This window comes from Lonchura striata, chromosome 15 (assembly GCF_046129695.1).
Source record: "Lonchura striata isolate bLonStr1 chromosome 15, bLonStr1.mat, whole genome shotgun sequence".
Taxonomy (NCBI): domain Eukaryota; kingdom Metazoa; phylum Chordata; class Aves; order Passeriformes; family Estrildidae; genus Lonchura; species Lonchura striata.
In genome coordinates, this window is record NC_134617.1 from 376,908 (window position 1) to 403,890 (window position 26,983).

The 26,983-nt window shown below is 51.6% G+C and overlaps 1 protein-coding gene across 2 annotated transcripts in view; it reads left to right on the forward strand.

Moving 5' to 3' along the window:
- Nucleotides 1–26,983, forward strand: part of PPP2R2B (protein phosphatase 2 regulatory subunit Bbeta) — a 60,720-nt gene that overhangs the window by 9,591 nt on the left and 24,146 nt on the right. The window contains exon 1 of one of the 2 annotated variants that reach the window (XM_021543085.2): nucleotides 10,689–10,872. The exons of the other annotated variant lie outside the window; for it this stretch is intronic. Coding sequence (XP_021398760.2) covers nucleotides 10,803–10,872 — 70 coding nt within the window. The 5' untranslated portion in view covers nucleotides 10,689–10,802. Of the gene's footprint in view, nucleotides 1–10,688; nucleotides 10,873–26,983 lie in introns of those variants that run through there. 2 annotated transcript variants of the gene reach the window in all.

A 26,983-nucleotide genomic window follows, 5' to 3' on the forward strand; every position in this document is an offset into this window, starting at 1 on the left:
CTCAGTGCCTCTGATCAGACCCACAGACCTGTTTAGCTGCTGTACTGCTCGGTGGGCCCAGTGACAGCCTGCAGCCCCTTGGGTTCTGGGTGCCATCTCTACCAAGCCCACCCAGGACTGTCACAGGTCACCATATGAAGGGTCACAGGGCCACACATGGCACTCATTAAAAAACCTGATAGTTTGAGACTTAACCTTTCTTTTTCCTTCTGCAGGCAGCATTGCAAAACAAGGTCACCAAAAAGGTCTCTGAAATTCCTTAAATATGTTGTTGTGGTGGAGCTGTGCAGGTGTACTTGCTGTACATGAGATGCTGTTCTAACTGTGAACTCCTCGTGTTACATCAGTCACCCCACAAACCGTGGTTGATACTACACTCTAAATAATTTTCTGACATGGATTATAAAAGAAAACCAGGCTGTCAGAGGCTGATTTGGCTATATTTGGGAAATAAACACTCAGCTTTGTAAAGCCATATGGCGGATTTATTCACAATCAGCAGTTCCTTTCAAATGCAAGTTCATGTCATTTAGTAATACATTTTCCAGTGTATGGCTCAGCACTCTGTTTTCTCTGTTTCCTCTGTTTCCTCTTCCAGCGTGTGATCTGGGAGCGGTCAGCTGGCTGCAGCCATGGGCCACCTCCTGTCTGGGCAATGCACATTCAGCAGTATAATTAAGCACTTACATTAGTGAGTTCTTACCAGCTCCTGTGGACTTCATCAGCAGTTTTCATCCCTGCTGGTTTCCAGTGCTGCTGGCTGCTGTTTTGCTTTCTGCACAGCATCGCACAGCAGTGCAACTTTTGGCCTGGTTTCTTCTGGAAGCAGGGCTGTGAGACCCTGCATGGAAAGTGTGTCTGGGTGGCCGTCAGAGCCGCTCTCCTCACTGCTTCAGGCACGTGCTTGGCCAGTCCAGCTCTGGGCTGGGGGTCCCAGCTCTGTGGGAACGTGGGCAGGGGGACACTCTCCTTGTGCTCTGTGGGGCAGTCACATCCCAAGGGAGGGGGCTCCGTGTCCAGAGCCAGTGCCAGAGATGCTGGGCACCGGTTCCTGGTGCTGCCGGGCAGGCTCAGCAGGCAGGCAGGCAGGTGTGCTCAGCAGGACACAGGATGGGGCCCTGGGGGCTTCAGGAGAGTTACCTGTTACCTGTCTGAAGATCTGCAGCTCTGCAGCTCGGGGGTGGAGAAAGTCAAGAGCTGCTGAGAGGTGCCCATGTTCACAAGATGAAGGATAGCAGGGACAATTCCTGGTGCACGGGCAGGTCCAGGCTCTAGGACACCTGGTGCGGAGCAAGAAGCAGGGCTTGGCCCATGTGGGGTGAGCGGGGCCTGCCAGGGCTGCTGTGTGCCACCAGGGGTGTCCTGTGCCTTCCCTGAAGGAGCACAGCTCCCCATGTTTTTCTGAGGGTTCTGCGTCCTGACTGTGAGCACATGCACAGCAAAGGCATTGCCTGCAGAATTACAGACCCCTGCTGCTTGGGCTGCCCTGAAATCTTCATCTCCTTTTTGTGCTGGCTTTGTAATTTCTCAAGGGTAGTTGTCCTTGAGAGGAAAGATATTTCAGGTTTGCTGTGCTTGATCTCAATCCCCATGTTGTTGAAGCTTAAAAGCCATAACATTCACACTGATGAATTTTCATGTGTGAGTCTGCGAAGGCCATGGAGAATGTTTTTGATAGACTATCATGCCCATATTTTTCTGACACCCATTTTTGGATGGCAAGAGTGAGGGGAACCTTGCTGTTACATCTTTGACATTCTGTTCCCATAAATTTGGGTCTCAGGAAATGAAGCACCAGAGCATCTTTATCAAAGCCCATTGGCAAAAGATGTGTATGATGGTGGTGGATAGGTCTAAAATAGACTCTGCAGTCAGCAGGATGAAAGGTGACTCTTCCTTGTAAGTGGAGTGGAAGGGCTGAGCGAGCAAAGTGTGGGGAGTGCTGGGGTTGAGCTGGGGAACCCAGAGTTGCCAGGGGAATGCCTGTGGTTGGCGTGGGGGAGCAGGGTGCTCTGTCCTCTGTCTGGGACATCCCACTGTGGCTGTGCTCTGTGTGCTGCTGCCCAGTGGCAGAGGGAGTTGCTAAGGTGTGACCTCATGTGAAACACACTGCTCAGCTGCCTCTCTGTAAAGAGCACAAGCACTTGTTCTAAGTCAGCAGCCAAGGTGAGACTGCTGCAAGCTGGCAGCAGGAGGAGCATGCAGACGGTGTGAAAGGTGGGTGCAGCATTCCATGGGCTGCACTGGGTGTCCACAGAACACATGGATGGAATAACAGCGTTCATGCTAAAAACTCAATTACTCTTCATGCACGGATGTTTCTCCCTTTAAATGTCAGAAATCACTCGCAAACATAACAGGAATTGAATCAGTTTTGTTTATTCAATTGGATTAAAGTAGCTGTATTCCCATGTTTACAAGGGCAATTGGATTTAATGTTACTTTGCATGCTGTGCTACTCTCATTTTTGGGGGAGTAGTTGTCTGTTTTAGGAAGTAGTTTTTTTTAAAGGACAGTAAAATCCTAATGGTCACATCATCACATTTCAATGTAGACTTCTATGCCTTATGTCATACTGACCTCATTGTTGATATTGCTGTTATATGTAATTCAGGGAAATGCCTTGGGAAAGGCACGTGTGTGTTTTCCAGTGTGCTGGAGCCCATGTGCTGCTGCTTGATTCATGGCTGGGTTGGGGCTATTAGAGCTCCTTCCCCCAGGCATTTTATAATCTGTTTAACATAATACAGTCGTTTGTCTTGTTTGCTGACTGTGTAACAGATGGATATGTGATTTTCATAATTACTATATGAACATTAATAAGACGTGATATCTTTTATTAAGTAACCGTTTTCCAGGTTTATTTTTCCAAATGACATGAGGTAGATTATATGTAAATATTAGTGACATACAAATATTAGTTTTGCAGCATTGGCATTCTGAGAAGTCAGGCAAACTTTTAAGGCTCCCCATGGTGTCTCTTGATTTTCTTTTTCCCTTCCCCTAAGCTGTACTTCATGAAGATTCTTAGGTAGCACAATTGGGTTTATGGTTTGTTAATGTTTATGTTTTGTTATGTTTTCCTTGGTATGAGGAGAGCCTAGACCTGGCCAATGTCCTAGGCCACTCTCTATATTTATGCTGCCAGTGCAGCGTTCGTCCAGCCCATTTCTGCCCTCGTGTGATCATCCCATCCTTCCTGCTGGAGATCTCCAAAGTGGGAATCAGTGTAAATGAGTAGGAAGGCTGTACACCATACAGAAGAGAAAGTTTCTTTCACTGCAGCCACGGCTGTTCCTGGGAGTTGCCCCTGCTCTGTGGCTGAAGAGGAGCCTGGAGAAAGGAGATCAGTTTTCCTGGAAGTGGTGGGAGGCTGGCAGTGCCAGGCACGGCTCCCCAAAGCTGTGCCCAGCCCTTGCACTGGGACTTCAAAAAGGAGGTGTGTTTTTGGTTTGTGTTGAAGCAGCCCCTTCTGCTACCTGGGAGGGGACCAGCAGGTCCCAGGGCCCTTCCAGAGAGGGGTCCCTGGCCAGCCCCAGTGCCACCTTCCCCAAGCTGCCGTTTTTTGCTGGAGACACCCAGAGGACAACAGGCATGATGGGTCCCACTGGAATGCTGAATTTCAGGTGATCCCAGAGGATGAATGGCTGACCTGGGGTGAGGTGGAAGGCAGAGCTGGAGCCAAAAGGCTGGAGCTGCTCCGGTTGCTGTCATTGGCCTCTCCCTGTTTGTGGCTCTGAGTCACGGAGGAGTAGTGCAAATGACTGGATTTAGGACCATGTGCACATAAGAAATGTTGAACAGGATCAGTGTAACAGTCCCTGACCTTCTGTCAATACATGAACTTTGAACACAAACTCAATTTAAGCTGAAACGTTCCCTTCTTGGGCTCTCTGTTTTGCAGGACGATCTGCTATAATGTGTTGTATCATGCCAGAATGGCAAGTGAGGGGAGAGCAGGGCAGCCTCCCCGGCAGCCTCCAGCCTGGGCTGCAGCCAGCCCGTGCTCCCCAGGCTTGCCGGGTCCTGCAGGCTCGGGCACCCTCCGTCTGTGGCTGCTGTCACTCGTGGCAGCACTGCTGTGCTCGTGGCACCTGCGGCCACAGAGGCCACAGGGACTCAGAGCACATTGTGGTGACTCCTTGTTATTTCCCCCAGAAAATACCAGAATACATGCTTAGAATACGTTCTGGGTTAACCAGCATGCAGGAGCCAGGCTGACTCTCCAGACTGGTTTGACACGGGGTGTTGCCCACAGATGGGGACCCTCTGCCAGGGCACCATGGGGGGGCACCATTATTGGGGCAGGCCCTTCGCTCATGCTGGCTGTTGCTTTGTGAAGTACTACTAAAAATGGACAAATTCCTGTTAATGTGAAAACAGTAGGTGAGTCAATCACTCCTGACAGGCTCTCTTGGTTCCCCAGTTCTCAGCATTGCATCAGCAGTTGCATTTTGCTGTATCCCATTTTGCAATTTCCACCAGGCTGATTTTGGGTCACCATCCATCCTTCTGACAGTTGTGGAACTTCAGCTAATCCCTGTGCAGGTCAGGAGTGCTGCTCTGCCAGACACACAGTTTCCTTTGGGGAGTTAACTCTGCCTGATTGGCCTTTTTGCTTTCCATTTTGTAAGGCTGGCCAGGCTATGTCTGTGTGTGCTTCACTCTGCTGCTGCTGCTGGGTGACATCTGAGGACAAGCAGAATGATTGTTATAAGACAGTAATCCCAGCTTCAGGTCCCCAGTGCTCTGAAACGTACTGTGTTTGTGTTGTGAGACATGGGCAGCCCTACTTTAATTTATGGCATGATTTCATTACTTTTTGATGTGGGACATATTCAATTAACTGAAGACTGTAAAGTAATTGCAGTTTAGGAAATATAATTCACAGTGACATGGATGTATAATTCCTCTCGTGATTCTCTCATGAGCAATGTTCCAGTGTCCTCTTGTATCCTCTTTAACCCCTTATCACACTCGTGCCCGCAATGTGCTTCACTCCAGGTACCCAGCCAATGCTGTCAACTGCAGTGGAGTTTGCTACTCCAGGTAAAACCCAAACCCAGAGGAGCAGACAAAGCACTGACATGGACAACCTCCATTGCAGCGTGGCTCAGAGTAGCTGTTTTCAAGAAAAAACTTCTTCCTTAGAAGAAGTAGACTGTGCTACACTGGATCAGATGCTCCAGTGCTGAAGCATGTGGCCTTAATCTTCAGAAGTGGCAAATCCTATTTACTGTGTAAGTATTTAAGCTAATTATATCTCTGATGTGAGGAACATGTGACAAACTGTTCACACTATCCTTTAAAAGACATTGATGTCTCAGACCCTCATGAAATATTCTGTGTCTCATTCCATTCTTGGCCATTGTATGTGTTCTGCTGTATATTTAGCAATAATATAACTTAGCAATAATATAGAGGTAATAAGTATGTTATGGCTGGATCATCTGTATACTAGAATAAGAAATAATTCATAGCCAGTTTTTCTGAAAGCACCATGTTTATGTTGCTGTTGCACAGGTGCATTCTATTGTTGCTGTGCAGCAGTTGCATTATAGGAGAAATCTGAGGAAGAGGAAGATGTCTGGGCTCTTCTAAAGCCTGGCATAAAATGCTTAGTAGGGAAAGACTGCATCTGAAGAAAGCTGCTAAAATGCAGCAGAAGCTGATTAGTCTAACTGGAGGCAGGAGAGAAAGCCCCTGGGGAGCAGCTGCTTCCCGAGCCAGGCTGGGTGTGTGGCAGTGCTCGTTGCTGGCACGCTGTTAATCATGTACAGCTTGTACCAGTGCCTCTAATGGCATGGCAGGGGTCAAGGCCAAGTAGATCCATTTATCATTTGACCTTTGGGAAGCAGAAGTCTTCACCTACTTTGCATTCAATGAACTGATTCTTCCCTTTTCTGTCCAGAGGTCCTGACTCTTGTTCACCATATGGGAAGAAGAGGGCTGCAAGCTTGTCCTCTGCATGCAACCTGGCTTCCCAATTTTCTTGATATTGGTTTAATCTGATAAATTATTTGCCTTCCTCAAGTCATGCTAATTAAGGCTCATACGATTGGGACTTCATCACAGATGTGGGTTATGGCTTCCCCAGCTTGCTTACGTGACTTACAGGAGAAAACATGAAAAACAAATTGACTTAGTGCAGTGAAATCACAGTCAGCTCTTGCTGTGCTGCAGGAACACAAAGGTAGGGCTCCAGAGGACAGCAGAGGGTGTACAGGGGCTCAGGGAGGATATTAACACGTGGTGGGGGTTGTTGGTGTTCCCTGGGAACCACGCAGCAGCTCAGCACACCGCCAGGGGATGGTCCTGCATGAGGTGTTGACCATGAGGGTGTTCATCCAGAGAGGGCTCACCCTCCATGCACGTCCCTTCATGGCTGGATGGGAATGGGATGGGAATGGCCTTTGCTGGCTGGTGCAAGCTGGTGCCCTTCCTGAGCCGTGTCAGGCTCCTTAGGCTGGAAGACAGGAGCAGCAGTCTCTCTGGGTGCTCAGCTGGCACAATATTTATAAACTGGCAGTGAAGGACTTGGTTGTCTGTGCTCTTCAGAGACCAGGATCCCTGACCTGGTGTCTGTATCTCTGGCCATCCCAGGGAGCTGTGCCTGTGGTGTTGGATGTGTTCAGCACTGGGGATGGTGAGGAGCTTGGGATTCCTGCAGGGTGTGCAGCATGGGGGGCTCTGCCCTGAGACAACTTTTCCCTTTGGAGTAGTCCCTTAAGTATGGGCCAGCCAGCCACCAGCCCAGGTGGCTGACACCAATTATATATGAAGAATAGGAGTATAATTACCTCATTTAGGTCTTCAGAGTTGTGAAGCTAAAGTGCTGTCTCTACTGGAATCTGTGAGCTGAAGCACGTGGAGTAGTGGACATGATAGGAGAAATTGTACAAGGGCTTAAAGTGCTCTCCTTCTCAGAATACTAATTGTGTGCCATGACCTTTCCCCAGATCAAAGATCAGGTGCAGGCTCTGATGTGAGATCTTGAGGGGTGTCATGGAAGGCCTGGTTTCCCTTCCTTAGCAGAGGTGGGCTTTCAGTTAAAGCATCTCTGACCTGGTCCATGCAGGTGGAAGTAGCCACCACCTGTGCTGGTCCATAGTTTGATCAGCCTACAAGGCTGAGATGCTGCAGAGTGAGGATGTCCCATTTCAGGAGCAGTTCCCTGTTCCACCCTGGAACAGGGGGATGTTCCACCCAGGGGAAGGGACAGAGAGGGGGAAGCAGTGTCTCCATGCAGCTTCAGGTTGCTGTGCTGCTCACAGACCTGTGGCAGGCAGAGCACGGGACCCTGGGGCTCTCACTGCCAGCCCTGTCCCCTGTGCTGTGGGCATGTGCTGTCACCAGTGCTTCTGCACAGGGGCTGGCCTCAGGCACTGCCCCACTGAGGGCACTGAGCTAACCATCAGTTAACCAATAGAAGTAATTCTTACAAGTTTAAAAGAAATTCTGTTATCTGTATTTAACGGTTAAATGATGAGGGTATTGTTCTAACCCAAAACAGTAATTAGGAAAATAGATTGAGTGCTCGTGGATGGGAGAGTAAAATAAATGCTCTGAAGGAAGTTCTGTACTGGGCACAAAATTGAAAGTTTGATTCAATTATTCTTCACACATGATTTAGATCCCACAGAAAGCTGAGCATGGAACTCTTCAGCCTCTCTAATTGAAGCAAAAATCATTGGAGTGGAAAGTGTCCTGGCTCTTCAGGAGATGTCAAAGTACAGAACATGGCAGACACCTGGGGGTTTGGGAAACTGTGACAGCTACAAGCCGACCTTTGGCAAATTTAATCTGCAAATGGATTCCTGCTTAGGACAGCTAATGCTTTTAGTTATTGTAAAGGCTTGTTCCTGGATTTTAAAAAGCTGAGAATAAATGGATTTCATGATGCAGCTCCTATGCATGTTGCATAACAAACAGGTGGCTAGGGATCTGTTTAAATGATACAGTGCATTGAAAAACTTTGCAGAACTTATGAATACGTACGTATAATCCATGCACAATGGGGGAATGATTTTTGCGGCTTAGTAAAGGAGAGGGAACTTGGCACTTGTTAAAATGAAAATACACTGAAGATGGTGTCTACAGAAAAGGAAGGGAAGGAGGTCACTGGTTGTGTTTATGATATTCATGGGCAGTGCAGGGGCTTGTTACTCAGTTGGGCATTGCCTTTGGCCTGAGGTTTGGCATCTGGGGTCTGGTGGGAGAAGGTGATATGGTAACAATTGCTTATTCAAAATCCGTCTGTATTGTTCTTGTCTGAAGCTGCTCTTGCCTCTTACAGGACACCTGCAGGTGAGTGTAGCTTGTAGACAGAGAGCCCAGTTCCTGGGGATTGTGTTGTGGTGCAGTTTTAATCTGTGTTCTCCATCTCTCTTTTCCTGCGGGAGGTCCATGTTCTTCCCTCGGGAGACAGGACTCCACGGACAAAGGTGTAGCTGACTTGCCCAGAGCCAGCAGCACTTTCAGGTCCTGTGGTGTGTTGGGGTCTGGTCCCCTGGGCTGCTGCATGCACAAGGAGCTGCCAGCAACATAAAAATTATTTTTAAAGCATGATGTTAGTGCTGTGGCTCTCTTCGGCCTGCAGGAGAGCTTTGGTCAGCATATCCGTGCTGTGCTGCAAAGCCATGGCCAGGTCCTGTGCCTTTCCAGGGACTGAACTCAGGCTAACCCATGGCTCTCACCCACTGCAGCCAAGAGCAACCTCAGCCTCAAATACAATATGTTTTCATGACTTAAACATGTGCCTGGTGATTATAGAAAGTAAATCACATTCCAGTATAATTCAGTGAAGACTTGGGCATGGAGACTTCAGGCTTATGCCTGTCTGATGAATGCTTCTGGCTTGTCACATTAGTAATCCCTATATTAATGAGTAGCCTGTGACATGATGTGGTTGACTGACAAATTCTGAAGTCATACATGTATATGAGTAAGTGCCAGAGTCCTCCAAGGTGCAGTTTTACAATGTCTTGTATCAGCCTCTATGTGACAGCGTGTCAGAAAACATCCTGGAGAGGCAGGCAGCTGTGGGCCAGGGAATTCACCTTTCCTCATAAGGTCACAGTGGGCAGAAGAAGCTTCCCCTCTCTTGCCTCTCGTCTGAGAGTATCCGCACACTTCTCCAAGAGATGTGCAGTGCAGCCCCCAAGCAGGCTGTGAATCTCAGCAGAATAATAATACAGGCTGTAAAACCTTTCACCTTCCCAATGAGATTTTAATTATGATATTACAGTTGGGAGAGGAAATCAAGCTGCAGTGCATTGCTGTATTTACAATGTTATCCACCATCTTTGTCCATTCCCTCTGCATCCTCCTGTTCCAGTAACAATTAACTCCCACTGAGGTGGCCCTGGGCTGTCAAGCAGCTCCTGTGCTGTGGCATGCCAAGCTCTGCAGTTCCTCCATGGCATGGGGGTCTCGCAGGTGCTGGGTGGGTGGGCACACAGTGTGAGGGTGCCATGGGCCTGCACCTGCATGTGCCAGCTCCCTGCTGTGCCCCACCAGTGCCCAGCATCGATGACATTTTTGTGCAGAGTGAACAGAGACAGTGCTAAGGTGGGTCTTGGCAGCAGTGTGGAGCAGTGGGGTGCTGTGGGGTGCAGGCATGGGTCAGACCCCAGGCTGTGCGTGTGCACCGGTTTCCCTTCAGCAGCTGAGTGGTGGAGAGTGGGGGCAGAGGGGACACTGTGGGTCAGATGTAAGAGTGGGGAGCAGTGGCTGTCCTCTCACTGCTGCCCAGTGTGTGCATTGCTGTCCGGCTGGGGATTTCTTGTGCCCTGATGCTGCTGTTGGATTTTACTTCCAACTTAGGGAACTTTTCCCCTGAGAGTTTCTTCCCTGTGTCTGTCAGTGGCTCAGCCACTGCCAAGGCTTCTTCCAGGACTCTACCAAGACACAAAATGCTTCCAGTGGCAATTGTTCACTAGATAATGAGTCCAGAATACAGCCTGTCCTTTCAGAGATGTGCCCTGAACAGGAAAGCCCGACCTTCCCCCATAGCCCCTGGGTTCATTTTCTTCTCTGGATGCCACCAATCCCCCCATTCACATTGACCTTTGTGGTCATAAGTCACTGATAATTTCTACCTCCTTCCAAAGTCAAGACAGGGCGAGCCTGGACTGACTGCCCGTGGGCACACACCTCCTTAGCACTGCTGGCATGGCCTTTACTACATCCCCTGTCCCGGGACTCCCAGCGTTTGTATGCTCTGGCTCTGCCAAAAAAGGGTGTGCTGGCAGCCCTGGGCTGGGATCTTGCTGCTCCCTGAGCAGGCAGGTCAAGGAGCAGCAGTCCTTCTGCCTGAAGGCTGCAGGAGCTTCCCCAGGGACAGGGGTGTCCAGCAGGGGCAGTGACGCCCCGGGCAGGAAGGGGCAATCCCCGGTCAGGAGTGACCCCGGGGCAGGTGCGCCACCAGGTATGACAGCATCCCGGGGCAGCAACGTCCCCAGGCCGGAGGGCGCGTCCCAGGGCAGGAGCCTCCCCCGGGCAGGAGCCTCCCCCGGGCAGGAGCATCCCCCGTGGTGGAACATCCCCAGGCAGGAGCGATCCTGGGACAGGTGCATCTCCGAGCAGGACCGTCTCCGGGGCCGGGGCCGGGCCGGGGCTGCGCCGCGCTCCGCCCGCCCGCCGGTGCCGGTCGGTGCCGTATGGGAGGAGCCACCGGGCACCGCCGCCCCTGCGCCCCCCCCGCCGCATTTGGCGGCCGCCGCCGCGGAGCAGGGCGCGGGGGGGGATGATGGATCCGCGGCTGCGGCTGCTGACGCCCCGCGCCCGCCTGCCCGCCGTCAATGGAGGAGGACGCTGAGACCCGCAAGATCAGCAGCAGTTTCCTGCGAGACCACAGCTATGCCACGGAAGGTGAGCCCGGCCCGCAGCCCCCGGCCCGCCCGCAGCAGGTGAGGCCGCCCCGCAGCGGCCCCGGCCCCCGCCCGCACCGCCGCGCATCGCTCCGCGCCTCCGCCGCGGCTCTCCGCGCCCCGGGGCCGCGGCTGTCCCGGCACCGGCGCCGCTGCCCCGGCCCGGGCTGCTCAGCCCCGCGGCGGCGGCCCCGGGGCTCGGTGACTCAGCAGCGCCGGGTGTCGCGGGTGGGCTCCCCGGGCCGGGCCGGTCCCTCCGCGGAGCGGGGCTGAGCCGGGGCGCCGGGAGCCGCCCGCAGCCGCGCTCGGGACGCAGCCGCCCCCAGCCCCGCCGGGCCCCTCCGGGAGCTCCTGCGCCTCCGCTCCTCCGGCTCCCGACCCTGCCACAAGCCCTTCCCCAGCGGAGAGATGCGGAGCTCGCCGGAGCCGGAGGGATGCGGGCGGCGGTCGCGGTTCGAGATCGGCTTCCTCAGCCCCTGAGGGCGTTCGCGGTGCTGCAGGTGGCCTAAGCCGCGCTGTGGGGTGCGGGAATACGGAAAACGCTGGTGCAGATCTGGTCAATGGAGCAGTTGTTTCGGGGTTATTTTCAGTACAGGCCACTTCAGGAAGGTGTAGTGAAGTGCATCCTGACTGGTGCGTTGCAGATGCAAGGAGATGCCAACGCTATTGGGCATGGATAATGTCAAAGCCGTGGTGAGGCTCATGGTGCATTTGAAAGTGGTTTCCCATAATAGCTCAAGAGCAGAGAAGATGGTGTGGCCATCTTCGTTTCAGGCATCAGAACATGAGCTCAGCCTGCACATGCTGCTGCAGCCACCACAAAGGCAGCTCCAGGAGAGAGGGATGAGGGAGGGATGGGGATGGAGCTGCTGTTGCCTCTGCTATCTTCCCTGATAGCTGAAGAGCTGTCAACTTCACATCAGTTCTGTCACAACCTCCCTTTGCTCTCTCTCTTCAGGAGGAAAGTGCAGCTGATGTAAAACAAAACTGAGCCCCCCACCCTTTCTGGTAGCACTGACACCTTCAATGAGGCTTCAAAAACCAGGCTCCATACCAGAGTCTGAGCAAGCTTATTCATAGCTTAATTAGTAGCCAAAGAGGCTTTCACTTACTGTGTCATCCTCATGAGACTTAGAGGAAGCCAGACTTTGGGAATTTTGTCACATGGCTAAAGGAGGGTTTATCTAGTGGAAAATCTTCAGCTTGATGTAGTAATGGAAAGCTTTGAATACCTGATGAGCGAAAGAAATGGTTGTTTGTGTTGCTTGTGTGTAGCTGGAATGGAGCGCTCAGCGTGACAGCCCCCAGGCGCTGGGGAAGGCTTTTCCTGGGGCATCCCTGGCTCTGCGCTGCTCGGGTGTTTCACACTGTGGCCCGGGTCCCGCAGGGCGTGTTGTAGGGCCAGGTGCCGGTGCACTGGGGGGCTGGCCAGTGGCCAGAGCTGCCCTGGACCTGTGGAGCCACACCACGCTGACTGACGGGATGTTTCTGCTGAGAGGGGTGGTGTGGGCCAGTGCTTCCGAGAGGGTGCTGTGGCCAGGATGGGACTGAGCTCCCATACCTCCCAGTTGTCTAGCTCACATCACCATGTGCTGTGCTCTCTGAAGGATGATTTTGCTGTTGCTGCATTCTAAAAGGCAGCTGCAACAGCCAGCAAATGTAAAATGAGGCTATAGCTACCTTGTTGTGACCTGCTGAGAGCTCAGGTTTCCTGGTGGGGAAGGGTGGAGGGTTGAGATGAGCCCGCAGTGATTTCTGCCGGTGCCCCTGGGAAGGCTGGGGATTTGCAGTGGTAAGATCCAGTCTGTAATCTGTGGCTGTATGCTGGCATTTTCAGAAAGACCTTGTGCGTCGTACTAGGGAACCATAGCAGTGCTCTCGGTAGAAATGAAACAGGCAGAGGCATTTGTGCAGTAGATGACCGAATCAACCGTGTGATCCCTGCTGCGGTGGCAGGGCAGGGGGACGTACAGGATGGGATTTAATGGCTCTGTATCAGCTGGGAGTTCTTCTTCACTCCTGACTCTATGCAGTGGTTTTGCTAGAGGGAGGCTGCACTTTGAAATGGTAGATTCTGCTAAGATAAAAAATTTAGATAATTGAATTTTATTATTTCTACATGTGAAAACAGCATATGCCTAAAACGCTGTAGTATCTGGTTTAAAAAGAAGAGAATCCTTCTAAATGCTGTGCAGCAAGTGCAGACTTGCTTTGGAAATGAAGGTGTCTCTGGTGTGTCAGCTGAGGGAAATAGCCGGTTATGTAATTTGCTTTAGTGAAGTGTCGTTGTCACTTAAATAGGTCTGGTATTTTCATGCAAATGTGGGGTGAGAATGGTATTTCACAAGTGCACATTTGAATGCCTTGTTCTTGCGCAGCTCAGAGTATTGCTGAGAAGAAACCGGGCCCTTGTACTAATTCGACTCGGGTTGCCAGGGCGGTGCTGAGGTGCAGCCCACGTCCCCAGCTGTGTCACCAGGTCTGCCGGGCACCGGGAGCAGGGTGAGTGGCTGCCAGGGCAATGCCAGCTCAGATCTCAGCGCACTGCTGCAGAACAGCGGATCTCACATGAAAAATCTCCAGAAAATAGGCTTGATTTGTTCTTGTTTTGCTTAAATGTATCTTCATTGGCAATTCTGCTGACTGCCCAGCCAAAAGTAGGACAAATTGAGACATTTGAATACAAACAACCATTGCAGCAACTTCCACTTCTAGATGTGCTTGTCGGAGATGTGGCCTTAAGGGTCCTTCATGTCCCCTGCCCCAGGCTGGCCCGTTTCAGCAGCTGGACCCAAAACTCCTGTCTCCTTTAGGCTTCAGGCTGTGGGTGTCGCCTGTTTTGTGCAGCAGCGCTGTTCACCTGGCATGTCTCAGAGTTCTTGCAGCGGCTGACAGTTGGGTAAATACCTCCCAACAGGAAAGGAATGACATGAATGACCGACCCTTTCTGTGAGCCCTGCCCTGAGCCCTGCCCAGCCTGTGTGCTCAGCAGGTTCAAGTGGGACAGGAGCTCAGTCATGGTTCATCCCAGGGGGACAATGCCTCATATTGGTGCTCCATGTCTGTGCACATCTGCCCTGCTGCAGGTGTCCTCTGATGAGGGAGGGATGCTGAGAACCAGGCTGGCCTGGGGGCCCTCCTGGGGCAGGGGGTTCTGGTGGCAGGGCTGGGTGGGCCAAGGCCAAGCTGGCACTGCCTGTCCTTTTCCCCACCTGTGAGCTCAGCCAGGAGCCCAGCCCATCTTCTCACAAGCACCTGGCTGTTGGGATGGAATTCACCTTTCCAGCCCTATCCCTGCTCCCTCCTGTTGTTGCTGGATGTCCTGGGCTTGGTGTGCAGAGCACACAGGCCTTGGCCCCACAACAGCTGTGGCAGAGTCACCCCCTCCCATGAAGATGTGGAGACACTGAGACATGGCCCTTCCTGCCAGCGTGATGCAACAGACAGGAACTCTTCCAGGGGGTGATGGGTGCCTGCATCCCCAGGCACCTGCTCTGGGGAGGCACTGGCAGGAGTCTCTGGGTGGGGTGTGCATTTTGGGGTGTGTGCTTTGGTCATCAACACAGTGCACACGTCCCAGGCCCAGCAATGGCTGTGGGCAGCACTGGCATGGCCCAGCCCTGGCACCCAAGATTTCCAACATGGCAATGGGAGGAGGAGTTGTGGTCTCGCCGGGGTTCATGGAGAGGTGGCCGTGGCCAGGTGGCTGTGCTGTCGGAGAAGGATCCTTGGCAGTACTCATGTCCCATGGCCATCGTGTGGGGCCGCTATGGGGGACCACCCTGGCATCCCTTGAGGGATGTCCCTGTTCCCCAGGCTATGCCAAGGGATCTTCTCCCCTGTGGGCATGGGGCTGGCCCTGCTGGAGCTGCATGGCCTTGGGGATGTGCCAGGGCTGACCCTGCTGGGCAGGACAGTCAGGATACTTTGCAGCCACTACTGGGCCACTGCATGGCTGCTCCCTGCACCCTTTCCCTGGGCCTGGCTAATGCCCCTGCAAGTCTTTCATCTCCTGAGGGAGTGTTTCCCAAACTTACTAGGTTTTGCTGTTGGGAAATCTATCACTAAGCCTTTATTTCCTTTTCCTGCTTTAATCTTGTTACTCCCTGTGTAACTCTCTGTCAGCATCTCAGTCATCCCCATCCTGCCTGTATCCCTGCCCTGTCACTGTGCTGCAGGAAGGGGCCCTGATGCCAGGGAAGTTTGCCTTGAGCTCTCTGTGGTACTGTGGTTGCTTTTTAAAAATCTGCATGTAGTCTCCAGGAAAGCACCAAGTGAAGCATTTCCCAGTGCTGGGTTAGGACAAGAGCTGTTGGGTATTTCTGTTGTTGCAAACAATGCAAGTTGTTGTTTGGAGATATCTGGGTTGAGGTTTAATTAATCCAGGAACCTCTGTGAAGTTGTTTTATCACATGAGTACTTTGGGTACAAAACAGTCGCATCCTTTCTGCTTTTTATTTATACACCTGTACTTTGTTTAGACATCCCTTCCTGTTCCTGAGCCTGTGCTCCCCCAGGGGGGAAGGACCCACAGACATGTGGCTCCATCCTGTATTCTGTCTAATACGGGATTGCTGCAGAAGCACAGCATAACTCAACTGTTTGCAATGCTCTACGTCAAAGCCGATTTGGGGATGCTTTAATCTACAGATTAATGAGAGAATAGATGTGCCTAGGGACTCTGTAATCTAGAGATTACTGAGAGGACTGGGAGCAGGTAATGATGTGACTGACCCACTGCAGACGGACTGTGAGGAGGGTGCCTGGTCACTGGTGATGGCTTGCATCTGTCTCTGTCTCCTCAATTCTGTGCAAGACCCAAGCTGTTCCCTCTCCAGTGCTGGGGAAAGCTGGGTCACTCCCAGCAGGCACCAACAGCATGCAGAGGGGTGTGCCCTTACAACCTGGAGTTACCTGGTCCCTGTTGCTGTGGGGTTCCCGTGTTTCGGGGACCAGCTGCAGCAGGTCAGAACCCAGAACTGGTCAGGCCCTCAGGCCCAGGACCCCGAGCTATGCTGTGGGTGCTTGCAGGTGATTCTTGGAGTACCAGCCAGGACAGCCCTGTCATCAGGTTTTGAAATGGAATTGAGTGCCTTGGTGGAGTGGTCAGGATTTACTAAATGTAGAGAGACCACCTTCTGGTTCATGAGCCCCCTGAACTGAACATGGCAGAGGGTAGGAGAATATTACTGGAAACGTTGCATGGTTGCTGTATCACCTGGTGTCTGCTGGAGACAGGACGCTGGGCGGGATGTGCTCCTCATCTGACTCACTGACTGCTGCTGTGGCTGCTTGTGGGAACAGGAGTCTGCAGGGCTGTGCCAAACCCCTGACGCCTCCTCCCAAAGGAGCGGGTGAGATCTGGTGCCTGGAAGGTCAGTAGGTGGAAGGGCTTAATGCCATGGCAGACAAGGTAATCATCAGCTTCCCCAAGTCTGCAAGCTGGAGCAGAGGTGTGCCCCTGCCAGCAGGCTTAGAATCATAGAATCATATCATCATTAAGGTTGAAAAAGACCTCCAAGATTATTGAGTCCAGACTTGCTTGTTAGTGATTGGCTGGGGGAATAAATGGTTGTGGAAAAAAATCCTTTGAGAATACACGTGCCAGCTGCTGGATCACTTGGCAATGCTGCTGTGTGGCTTGGTGCCCCCCGTAAGCGCTGGGAGAGGTGTGTGTCGGCTGGTGCGGAGCTGAGGCCCGCTGGAGGCGTGCTGGCCAGGCAGGCTGCTCATCAGGCAGCTTAAAGATAGCGGCTGCTTCCGTCCCCGCTGCTCCCCGTGGCTCCGGCGCGCTGAGCAGGCACAAAGCCCCTGCTGCAGCCGCGGGGAGCGGCCGGGCAGCGCTGGGCGGCACAGGCACCCACCGGGCTCCGGGCAGCCTTCGCTGCACAGCTGCTGCACCGCTGCTGCGCCTGCAGCTGGCCAAAGGACCCACAGCTCCTCACCTCAGCATCCCTGTGCGGAGCTGGCACAGCCCTGGGCAGCGGCACCCGAGCTCTTCGCAGCCCTCCCAAAATGCCCGTGGCTTGGGGAGCTGGCGATGGCCTGCCCTGCAGAGGGGCAGCTGAGGCACAGCCAACCTCAACTGGCCTGGGCCTGACTCCAGAGCTCTGGGAAAGGCTGTGATGCCACTGCGGCCATCTGGCCCAGCACTTGGGCACTGGAGGCCAGATGTGTGCACACTGGTGTGTTAGTGTGCTGTGCCCATGCCATCCTCCCAGGAAAAGGGTGATTGAGCTGTTGGAGTCAATGTCTTCACTGAGGGCAGTACTGGTTGTTGTTTTTCCCTAAAGTATTGTGCACCTTATTTCTTGAGGGGAAAGGGTCTGGCCCAGGGGGTCTCGGGATGGGGCAGGTGGCTGTGGGTTTATCTAGGGTTTCTGTTGCTTTGGTTTTCAGCTCTTACCTGCTTAAGCCTCCAGCAGCACAGCCCTCACTGCAGCTCCAGCTCACTGTTTCAGGTTCAGCTTCCAGAGGGTGTTGTGGTCCTCTGAGGTGCAGTGTGTACCTTGGGAAGGAGGTAAAATGCCAGGCAGGTCAGGAGCTCTGTGTTGTGACACCACAGGAAACTGCAGGGACCCCGACAGTGGGGCTCAGGCAGAGCAGAGATCAGTTCCAGGCAGCTGAATATCCAGAAGGGTCCTCTGTAGCAGTGCTGTTTCTCTGCATTGCATAGAACAGTTGTGCAGCCTTTTTGTTTCCTTCAAAGCCTGTTTCCTCCCTTCCTTGGGTGCCACGAGTCAGCTGTTGGACCATCTCTTCTAATGTCATGCTAAGGCAGGTCCTGGGAATGGAAATGTAACCGGGCTATAAACCAGAAACCAAAGTGGCTGATTAATCCCTCATTCTGATCTGCTCTATCCTGCATTTCAGCTGATTCCCTGGTGCGGTCATAAAACACAACCATTATCTCAGCTTCCCCAATATGCAAACAAATTGTGATTTTCCTATGCTTGGATCAGTCCATATCCATATTCTCTGAACAACAATAAAACATTAATGGAGATAAAGACTGTTATCTCCCTCATGTCTATTTAGTCATTGGAATAACAACTTTAAATGTTAAGAGTGCTGAGATTTATAATGCCAAGCCTGCTCAGCAGAAATAAATCATATTTCATAGAGCATATTACCATTTATTGCTGCTGTATTATCTGAAGCCAAGAGTGGGTGTTAACCCTGTGATAATGTCCTCAAAGGGGATTTTAAATAATTTTGTAGTTTAATTTAAAAATTCTATTGACTGCCTGGTTTGATCTGAAACTCATTTAGTGCAAGGGGTATCAAAGCCAAACCTCTCCAAATGCTGATAACGAGCTTGCTGAGATGTACAACAGTGGGGGAAGGTCTGGACCCCGAAATGGCTTTTGGTTCATCTGTGGCTTCAGTGAGCCCAGCCAACACAGCCACGCAAGTAGGGCTCCCTAAATGTGCTCTTTCAAGGTGTTGTAGACTTTGGAAGACCGATGGGTTTTTAAAGTTTCATCTTGGTGTTTTCATTCTTGATACCTGGCTCCTCATCAGTTGATAGCAAGCTCATGGCAAGAGAGACGTGTCTTGGTTGTGATTTGACGTGTGACCCGAACTGGTGTGGCTCCACAGGCAGGGCCCTTGGGTCCTGCCCTGCCCTCACCCTGCCCTGGCACCCTGCCTGCTGTCGGGGATGGAGCCACAGCGGTGCACGGTGAGGGTCAGCCGGCTCCAGACTGGTGTTCTGGGTGTCCCCTGGCCGGCTGCAGCTGTGGTACAGGGGGTGGTGCTGCCCTGGTGTTCTGGGTGTCCCCTGGCCGGCTGCAGCTGTGGTACAGGGGTGGTGCTGCCCCTGCTGCCTTGGCAGCTTCCCTGAGGAGCGCTGGCATTGACCAAACACCGCGTGCCAGTGCCTGACTGCCCATTCCTGCAGCAGCCTGGCAGCTGGTGAGCAGGGCTGGCAGGTCACCTCCCTTGCAGGCCAAGTCACTTTTACTGAGCTCAGGGAGCGCAGGGGCAGCAGCCCTTGAGTCTGTCTCACCACAGAGCTCAGGCTGATGGTGCCAGATGCCAAGCCGTGCTGGGGAGGCTGTAGCTTGTTTAACACCTGGCTCCTACATTAAACTTGCACAGGCACACAGTGCACATCACCAGGCGTTTTGTCGCGTGTTTGTGGGGCAGCTCCTGCACTAAGCTCCTTCCAGGAAGAGTGCCCATCCCATGCGGTGTTCCAGGGGCACTGGAGCCCTATGAAAGGTGCCTGGAGATCTGCAATGTTCAGATGTGCAGGTGGGAGGCTGTTCAGCCAGCATGAAATCGCAGGAACACAAGCTTTGCTTCCATGGGGTCCTGCTCTGTAGATCCCTGAGGTACTGTCCCGAAGACGGGGTGCGTGGCATGGCTCCCTGAGGCAGGAACCAGTGGAAGTTCACCCACCTATACCTGCCTGCTGTTCCTAGTTCCACTGGAAACCTCTATAATGATTAGGGAGACCCTTGCACTTGCTGTTTCGGAGCAGGAGATGGGGTCTGCTGCTGGAGGTTAGATGTCAGCAGTGGTGGAGGTTGCTCCAGCCTCAGCTGGCAAGTTGTCCGTAGAAACATGCATCTCTGTGGGATCTGGGGAATGGAAGAGAGAGAATTAGAGAGGCTGTTTTGGAGAGCCCTCCCTCACAATCCCTAAATAAACTTGGCCTTCGTTTCAGCAGGCTGACAGATTCTTAATTATAATAACAGCGTGAGCAGTGTTGCTTTGTAACTGGTTCCCCATTGAAAATTTCTGGCTAGCAGGAATGGTGTGCCAGATGTCTGCCTGTGATTGCCTCTGCTTGGGAAGATCTGTTCAGGTAACACTCTCAGCTGGAGGATACGAGTCACGCAGGGATCTTGGGGGTAGGCTGGTTGTTTTCCTGATTTCTGGGCAGAAGCCAGAGTCCCATCAGAATCTTTGCAAGCGTCTGCAGCAGTTTCCTTCTACAGATTGCTCTGTTTGAAGGCATCAGAGCAAACAGGCACCTGCACCTCTCTCAGCAGTGACAAACTGTTCAGTTTTGGCTAAGTTTTGGGGATGGTGTTTCTCCACCCTGGCCTTGGGTGGGAGTTCTGGTCTGGGGGTTGGTGTGGCCACCAGAACCTGCATGATTTCCATCTGTAGGTCATGGCTGGAGTCCTGCAGCGATGGGACCCTGCCTGCTCCTGGTGATGCCTGTGAGTCCCAGGAGCTCTGCTGGTTTTGCTCAGCAATGCTCTGAGCTGTGACTGTGCTTCTGCTGTGTTCTTTGTGCTCAGTGGGAAGCAGCTCAGGGGATGGGCCAGGGGGCTGGAGGAACAGTCACTGTGGGGAGCCTCCAGACACTTGCTAGCAAGTGTGTTGTGGTGATGGAGAAGACCCAGTGCTGATGGGCTGTCATGCTGCTGGCATCCTGGAGGTACCTGAGGGAAGCCCCTCTGCCCCTGTAGAGCCCAGTACAAGCTCTCCTGCAGCAGAGATCTGGCTATGGATGCTGTTTCATACTGTCATTTGGCAACTCGATGTGGCGTTTTCCATTAGGAGTCCTGCAAAGTGCAGCAGTGAGGTGTTACTGATGGAGCAGCTCCAGCTATGACAGGGCATTCAGCTTTCTTTCAGCGATGGAAGTCATCAGGCAGAAAAACATTGGGCATAGAAACAAACCCAGAGATCTGTCCCTGTGGCACTAAATGGTTGAATTCACCCAAGATTGTGAAGATGATGCTGTGCAGACATTACCTTGTAGCTGGGGCTGTTTCTGGTGACAGTGAGGCCAGATCCATGTCTCCCAAGGATCTTTAGATGGTCAGAGTTCCTCATTATTGCCATCAGTGGCAACAGTTTCTGCTGACAGGCTGGTTTGGAGGTCAGCCTGAGTCAGGTGCTTGAGAATTTGATCTCAGCATAGTGTAGAAGGGAGAATAGTAGCTCTTGGTTCTCATCTGACACACCTTCACTAGCAGGTCTCAAAGCCTTCATAAACAGGATCTTACAGATGCCAGGCTGGGAATGGGTCTTGCTTTGGAGCTGAAGTCTGTCATGTTACCTTGTTTGCATGGGGCTCTGGGTAGGACACAGAAGTCTTGTCATATTTGGATATTTGATTGAACGTAAGAACTTTCTAATTAGGATGTTTTTGAGTTAATCACATATGACACTTCATTTGCTCCCTGCTGCAAGCCTGAGATGTGTGTGAGGATGTGGGGAAGTGGATCATCCTTTTTTTGGCTTTGTGTCACCCTAATGCATTATCTCCATCTGGTTGTCTCCTCCCTCCTTGTGTCCCTCAGCTGGAAGTGTGTACCAGTGGCTATTAATAGATGAATCCTGCAACAGTCTGTTCTTGCAGATGGGATTCTCAGCTTCTGAAGCCTAAAACTCATTACAAATAAAGCAATACGCTGTGTGGTCCTTAATACAATTAGCCCTGCTCTAAGTTAGGCTCTCAGGGCCAAATGCTGCTGTCAGTTTCCATGAGAAGGTTGCCTGGAGTGTCATGGCCTGTAGATCCCAACCCACTTGTTTCCTTGCCCTGGCTGACTGGGGACACAGCCACAGTGCTTTGTCTGCTAAATACAGGTGTGAGATCCCATCTCTGACATCTCTGGCTGTGTGGTTCACAGGGATGGGAGCACTGTGGTTCTACATGTCTGTGTTGCAGAAGGATGTTGTCTTTTGAGGCCTTTGACTTACCACCTATCCTACCATCTCCTTGAGCAGCCAAAACCAGCCACAGTGCAAGGTGTCCTCTTTGCACCAAGGCTCTCTCTCAGACAGGCAGATGCCATCTCCTCCTTTCTGATGGGGCATTCTACCTGTGGAAGGAGGCAGAAGGACACAGGAATGTTCACAAGCATTTTGGGGACCCCTTTTCTCAGGAATGAGCAGTTGTAAATCAAAAAGTCCATAAGGCTGTGGGGAGTTAGTTGTGTCTGCCCTTGTTACTGTGCACGTCTGTGTGCTCGGCTGCACACACACACACACACACACACACACACACACACACACACACACACACACTTGTCACTACCTCCAGTGACCCTTCTGCTTGCTACTTGGAGTCATGACTCTCGCCTTTTTCTTTCACTCACCCCTGCCCCTTCCCTGCTCCCCAGCTTCCCACGGGGGAAGGGGCTGGGTCCAGGCATGGACCTGCTGATGTGGGAGCAGCAGGAGCGTGGTGCAGGGTGAGCCAGAGCCCTCCTTCAGAGGGAGGAGGAAAGATTCTGCACAGAACTGCCAGAAACTGCTCCAAATCATGCTCATGTCTGGTGTATTTCCCATTGCTAGGGACCCAAGCAGCCTGGGCAGCCAGAGGGGCTTTGGCGTACTATTCTTAAAGGCTTTGTTTCTTTAGTGAAGAGGGCTCTGCTTTCTCTTGAGAAAGGAACCTGTGAGGCTGTTTTCAGATTCATTTTACCATGTCTTGCACCTTCTGGAGGGACGCATCTCTGCGGGAACGCTCGTGTTCCCACGTGCAGGAAGTGTCTGTCCGTGTCAGGCTGGGTGTCTGCCCTATCTCAGCATTGGCTGGGCACGGGCAAAGCATCTTGCCCAGCTTCTTCAGTGTGTTCATAGACCGTGGCTCACCTAGGGGGTGAGCACAGCAGTGAGCATGGCCAGTGCCAGCAGCGCCCTGTCCCACAGTGGTGGTGCAGCCAGGCTCAGCAATATGTGGTTTTCACTTCCCTGCCTGGGAGTGATTTTCCTGGCTCCAGGCAGGAGCCCTGCCCTGGTTTGAGGTACTGGTATATAGCTGAATTCCAGACTTGGGAGGCACTTTGTTCTTGATCTCCTGATAGCTGCTGCTTCACCAAACCTTTCTTTCCTTGCCATCTGTTTCTGACAATGTGCAATGTTATTGATGAGGTGATGAAATCAGAGGACTTGGGTTTGTCAGAAAAAGGGTTTTTTCCTCTGCATATGCAGTCTCAGGCCTTCAAATGAAACCAACCCCCTGGAAAACCTGTGTCAGGCTCAGTGCAGCAGCTGCTGGGCTGGTGGTCTTATGGGTAGTGGGTCCAGCCATACCTTCTCAGTGCACATGCAGGCCTGGGAAGAGATGAGGGTGGTAATCAGCAGTAGGAAAATACACCATGGTACCACCCGAGCGAGCTGTCCCCGTTGGGTGCTCGGTGTTCACCGCAGTGTGTTTCCACATCGCGCCCGTCTGCCTCCCGTGTGAGCTGCTAGCAGCAGCTTGGCTGCCGTGTTGGATTTAGCCTCTGTTAGTCCTTGGCAGTGCTATTTGGAGGCTGGAAGGCTATTTTAGTTATATCTAATTACAGTTTTTTCTTGCTTAGTGAATAGCTGCAGTTATTAACATGCAGTGGAAAGGGTTACAGGAGATGGCAAATATTCAAGACCTTCTTTTGTCCTGTCCTCCAAAAGACAGAGAAAACAGTTACATTTATCAGCAAGTGCTGTTTTCTGACTAGCAGAGTTTGCAAGCAGTTTTCTGTGTTTCTTTTACTTTTCAAAAGCCATTGATTTTTGCAGTGTTGCCATTAGAAAGCAAGCCTATAAACGGATGTTTTCCTGCATTTTAAAATGGACTTTCAGGCTCCTGCTGTCTTTTTATTGGTTTCCCAGCCCTGCTGAATGTTGCTTAAGTCAGCATGTTGTAATTGGCCTGTGGAGATCCAGGTCTGGCTGGTGTCACTTAAAACCCAAATGGCTTTGCAATAATGTCCAGTGTTTCTGGACTTCCTGCACAGGAGCAAAGGTGGCCATTCCCACACAGCTTGTACTGCATCTGTATTGACTGGGAGCATTTGGCTAATCGCTTCCTGTAATTAAATTCTTCACTAAGAATAAAGTTAATCTTCTCAGAGCATATAAAACCTGACCTGCAGCCTGAGCAGGCAGAAATGCTGCTGTTTATAGGCACCTTTATCCAAGTGTAAAGGGCCCATTCCCAAAGCAGAAGCAATTAGGATAATTAGATACTCCTTGTACTGAGTCAGGGCTATATAACAATAAACTATAAGTGATATGGTAGCTTTCTGCTTGAGGTTTCATAGACTCTTGAGACTGGAAGGAACCATTTTGCCCATTTCTCGTGACTCTGGTAAGACACCACTCAGCCCTGTATATGTAATGGTCTCCCCAGTTCTCCTTGTCAGGGTGCTGAGGCTGGCTGGGGCTTTATTGGGTTTTAAAGTTTTTTAGATTTGCATTTTCTCTGTTTGATGATGCTCAGTAAGTTTGGCAGAGAGAAATGGATAAGACTTTCCCCAACCTTTTTTCTCTTTGTTGACATAAACACATTAATAAACTAATTGCCCAAATCCTTGCTGGCTGGCAGAAGCATTGAGCTTGCTATAGACCGCTGACTTAAACCATATGGTTTGGTCCCAAGGCTTCTTGGGGTTTTTAGAAGAGGTTTAAAAAGTGCCTGTTTGCATCATCTTGAAAAATTAACATTCTAAGCACAAATAGTTTTGCATAATTTATTACTCTCACTGTAGCTTTGCTCATACTCCAAAGTTCAACTTCAAAGTACTGCATCCTCACTCCTCATTATTTATGTACAGCGAAACAAAACAACATTAAATGCCAACCAGGCATTGCTGTGTGTTTCATTGGATGGAGAAACTCAGACTTCTTCTGTAGCCATATCATTTCTTGTTCAATTATTAAGAGCCAAATTCAAAAGGAAAGTAACATTTCCAGCCTTCTTTCCTGGAACGCAGGAGTGCTTCTGGAGAGAAAGTATGTGGTACTCAGAGGATGCCAGGTAGTTGCCATCAGCTGTTCAATTTGGACAATTACGGTACATTTGTCAGTTCCACTTTTATTCAGAGTGAAATCCACTTGCCAGTTCTCACACACTGTTTCAGTGCAGCAGTATTTCATCAGCAAACAGTGTCAATGGTGCCCAGTATGACAGGGCTAATATCAATTCCCCTAGTCTATTTTGTAATACCCACTATCTTTGCAGCAAATATTGTATCTCAAATCAGAAATGTGGGTGAAACATGTGGCAATGTCCCAGTGAGGAGAGTGTTGGGGAGAATCTGAAAGCAGAATCCTGGCCTGCTTCACTGAGAAACCTGGTGTGCCAGTTGGGTTCCCCTGCCATGACCTGGGGTTCTTGCCCATCAGTTCTGCCCCAGCTGGTGGATTGTCATGTAGAGCACTGGGCAGAGGCTCTCGTGCTCTGCATTCCTCCCATCATGTGCAGATATGGGTACCAGGAAGATGTCAGCCCCTGCATTAGATGGGGGCTGAATAAATCAGTGTGCACGGATCATTGAGCCTCTTTGTTGTAAAACAAATGGCCTGTGGTCAGTTAATCATATAAAGAAACATCTCCCAGACCTCGTGGCATTATTCATAAGTACTAAATCCTCTTGCAGTTTCATAAACAGAATCTCTGTTAAAATATGGGGAAATTACAATCTGGAACAGTGGTTAGAGATGTGGCTGCCACATTCTATGGGGAAAAGGAGCAAGAGATTTCTTTTCTTGCAAAGGTCTCATCTCTCCCTCATCTGGACCATCCCTTTGCCTTCAGCTCACAGGACTCCTTGTGCTGGACACGTGTGCTTGCCGTGTCTGCCCAGCCTCGTTAGGTGCTTGGGAGCCCTGCCATGGGCAGCACGTGCCCTGGGTGCTGGCCCAGGGTGTCCTTGTCCATGGCTGGTGGCTGTGGAGCCTTCAGTCCCCCCGTGTCACAGCCTCTGAGGGGGATGCCCATGGGCTCTCAGCTGCCCTGGCAGCAGCCTGGCCCCGAGTGATCTGGTTTGTCTTGGCATTGCCCCGACCATGGGATGCGGCTGTCTTGGTACCAATACATCCTTTGTTTCCTGCCCTCGTTCCTCCCTGCTGTAAGAGGAATGAGTGTGCTGGAGATTGCCTGTTCTGATGGTAACTCCCAAGTGTGTCTGCCCTCTGCTTCAGTGCGTCCCCACTGCTCTGTGGTGAGTGCCAGACAAGCGGGAGCAGTAGAAGGTCATAGATTCACTGTGTTGTTTTATCCAGATATACCTAATTCTGTGTTAAATGGCTTTGAGCTGGCACCCAGCCATGTGAAGCTGGGCTCTCTGGACCATGTCCAAAGGGGCACCTACCTTCCCATAGCACCTCTCTTGGCCTGTGGTCCCCAAACATCCATTTCTTCTGCTGAAGGCCTGGAATTCATGTCTGGTGCTTTTCCATCCTGATTTAAGACAAGCCTCCTAGCTGTGGTGTCCCAATTTACAGTTCGTGTTTCAAGAAAGTGGTTCTTATGTGTTGCCAGCCCTCAGCACGTTCACTTGTTAAATTATGCACATGCTAATGAAGTGTGAAAATCAGCCAAATAACAACTTTCTGTAATCGCTTAATGTCCCCAGAGCATTGTGGCTTTTTTTATTAGTAGTATTTTATGATTTGTGACCCATTCTGAATAATGTTTCTACAGGGCGTTCTTCCAACAACTGGGGTTAATTAGTATTTTCACTTTTTCCCCTTCTGAATGGAGCCCAAACTTGCTCACAGCCCACAGTGCAATTTGTTTCCTGTTTTGAATTAAATAATGCCTAGATTTCTGTCCGAATGGGAAGCAGCTTTCCAGCAGAACTGTTAAAATCCACATCCTCACCCCTGGCATACACCTGTGCATATGGGCAGGGATTGCATCCGTGTTGGGTGTCCTGCAGCTGCTCTTGCTGCCGGGGCTGTTTGGCAGAAGTGGTGCTGCTCCTCGTGCCCGGACAGTGTTCCCCATCCCTGGGATGAAGCCCTGCTTCGTCACAGGCAGTGACAGTGACTGATCTGCCCCAAGCGTTGCTCTGGAGTATGAGACCATCTCCTGTTCCCCAGCTCTCCCTCCCCTGCCCTGGTGGAGGCCATGCAGACGTGGCTGATGCCAGCTGTACCTGTGTCAGGAGGATGTAGCACGGGCAGCATGCCAGCTGTCAGTAGAGCTGCTGCTTGCCCTGCCTGGCTGAGCCAGTGTCAAATGCAGTGTTTGGATGCTGCTTCGTGCCACCCAAGGTGGGTGTGGGCGAGTGTTCATGGAACTGACCCCTCTTTGTAGCAGAGGTTGTCCCAAGTCCTTCAGCGTTCCAGGACACCGCCAGACTGGCAAAGGCTCAGCTGGGCTGGCATGGCATTCGGAGCCCCCGGAGGTGGATGTGTGTTGGTGA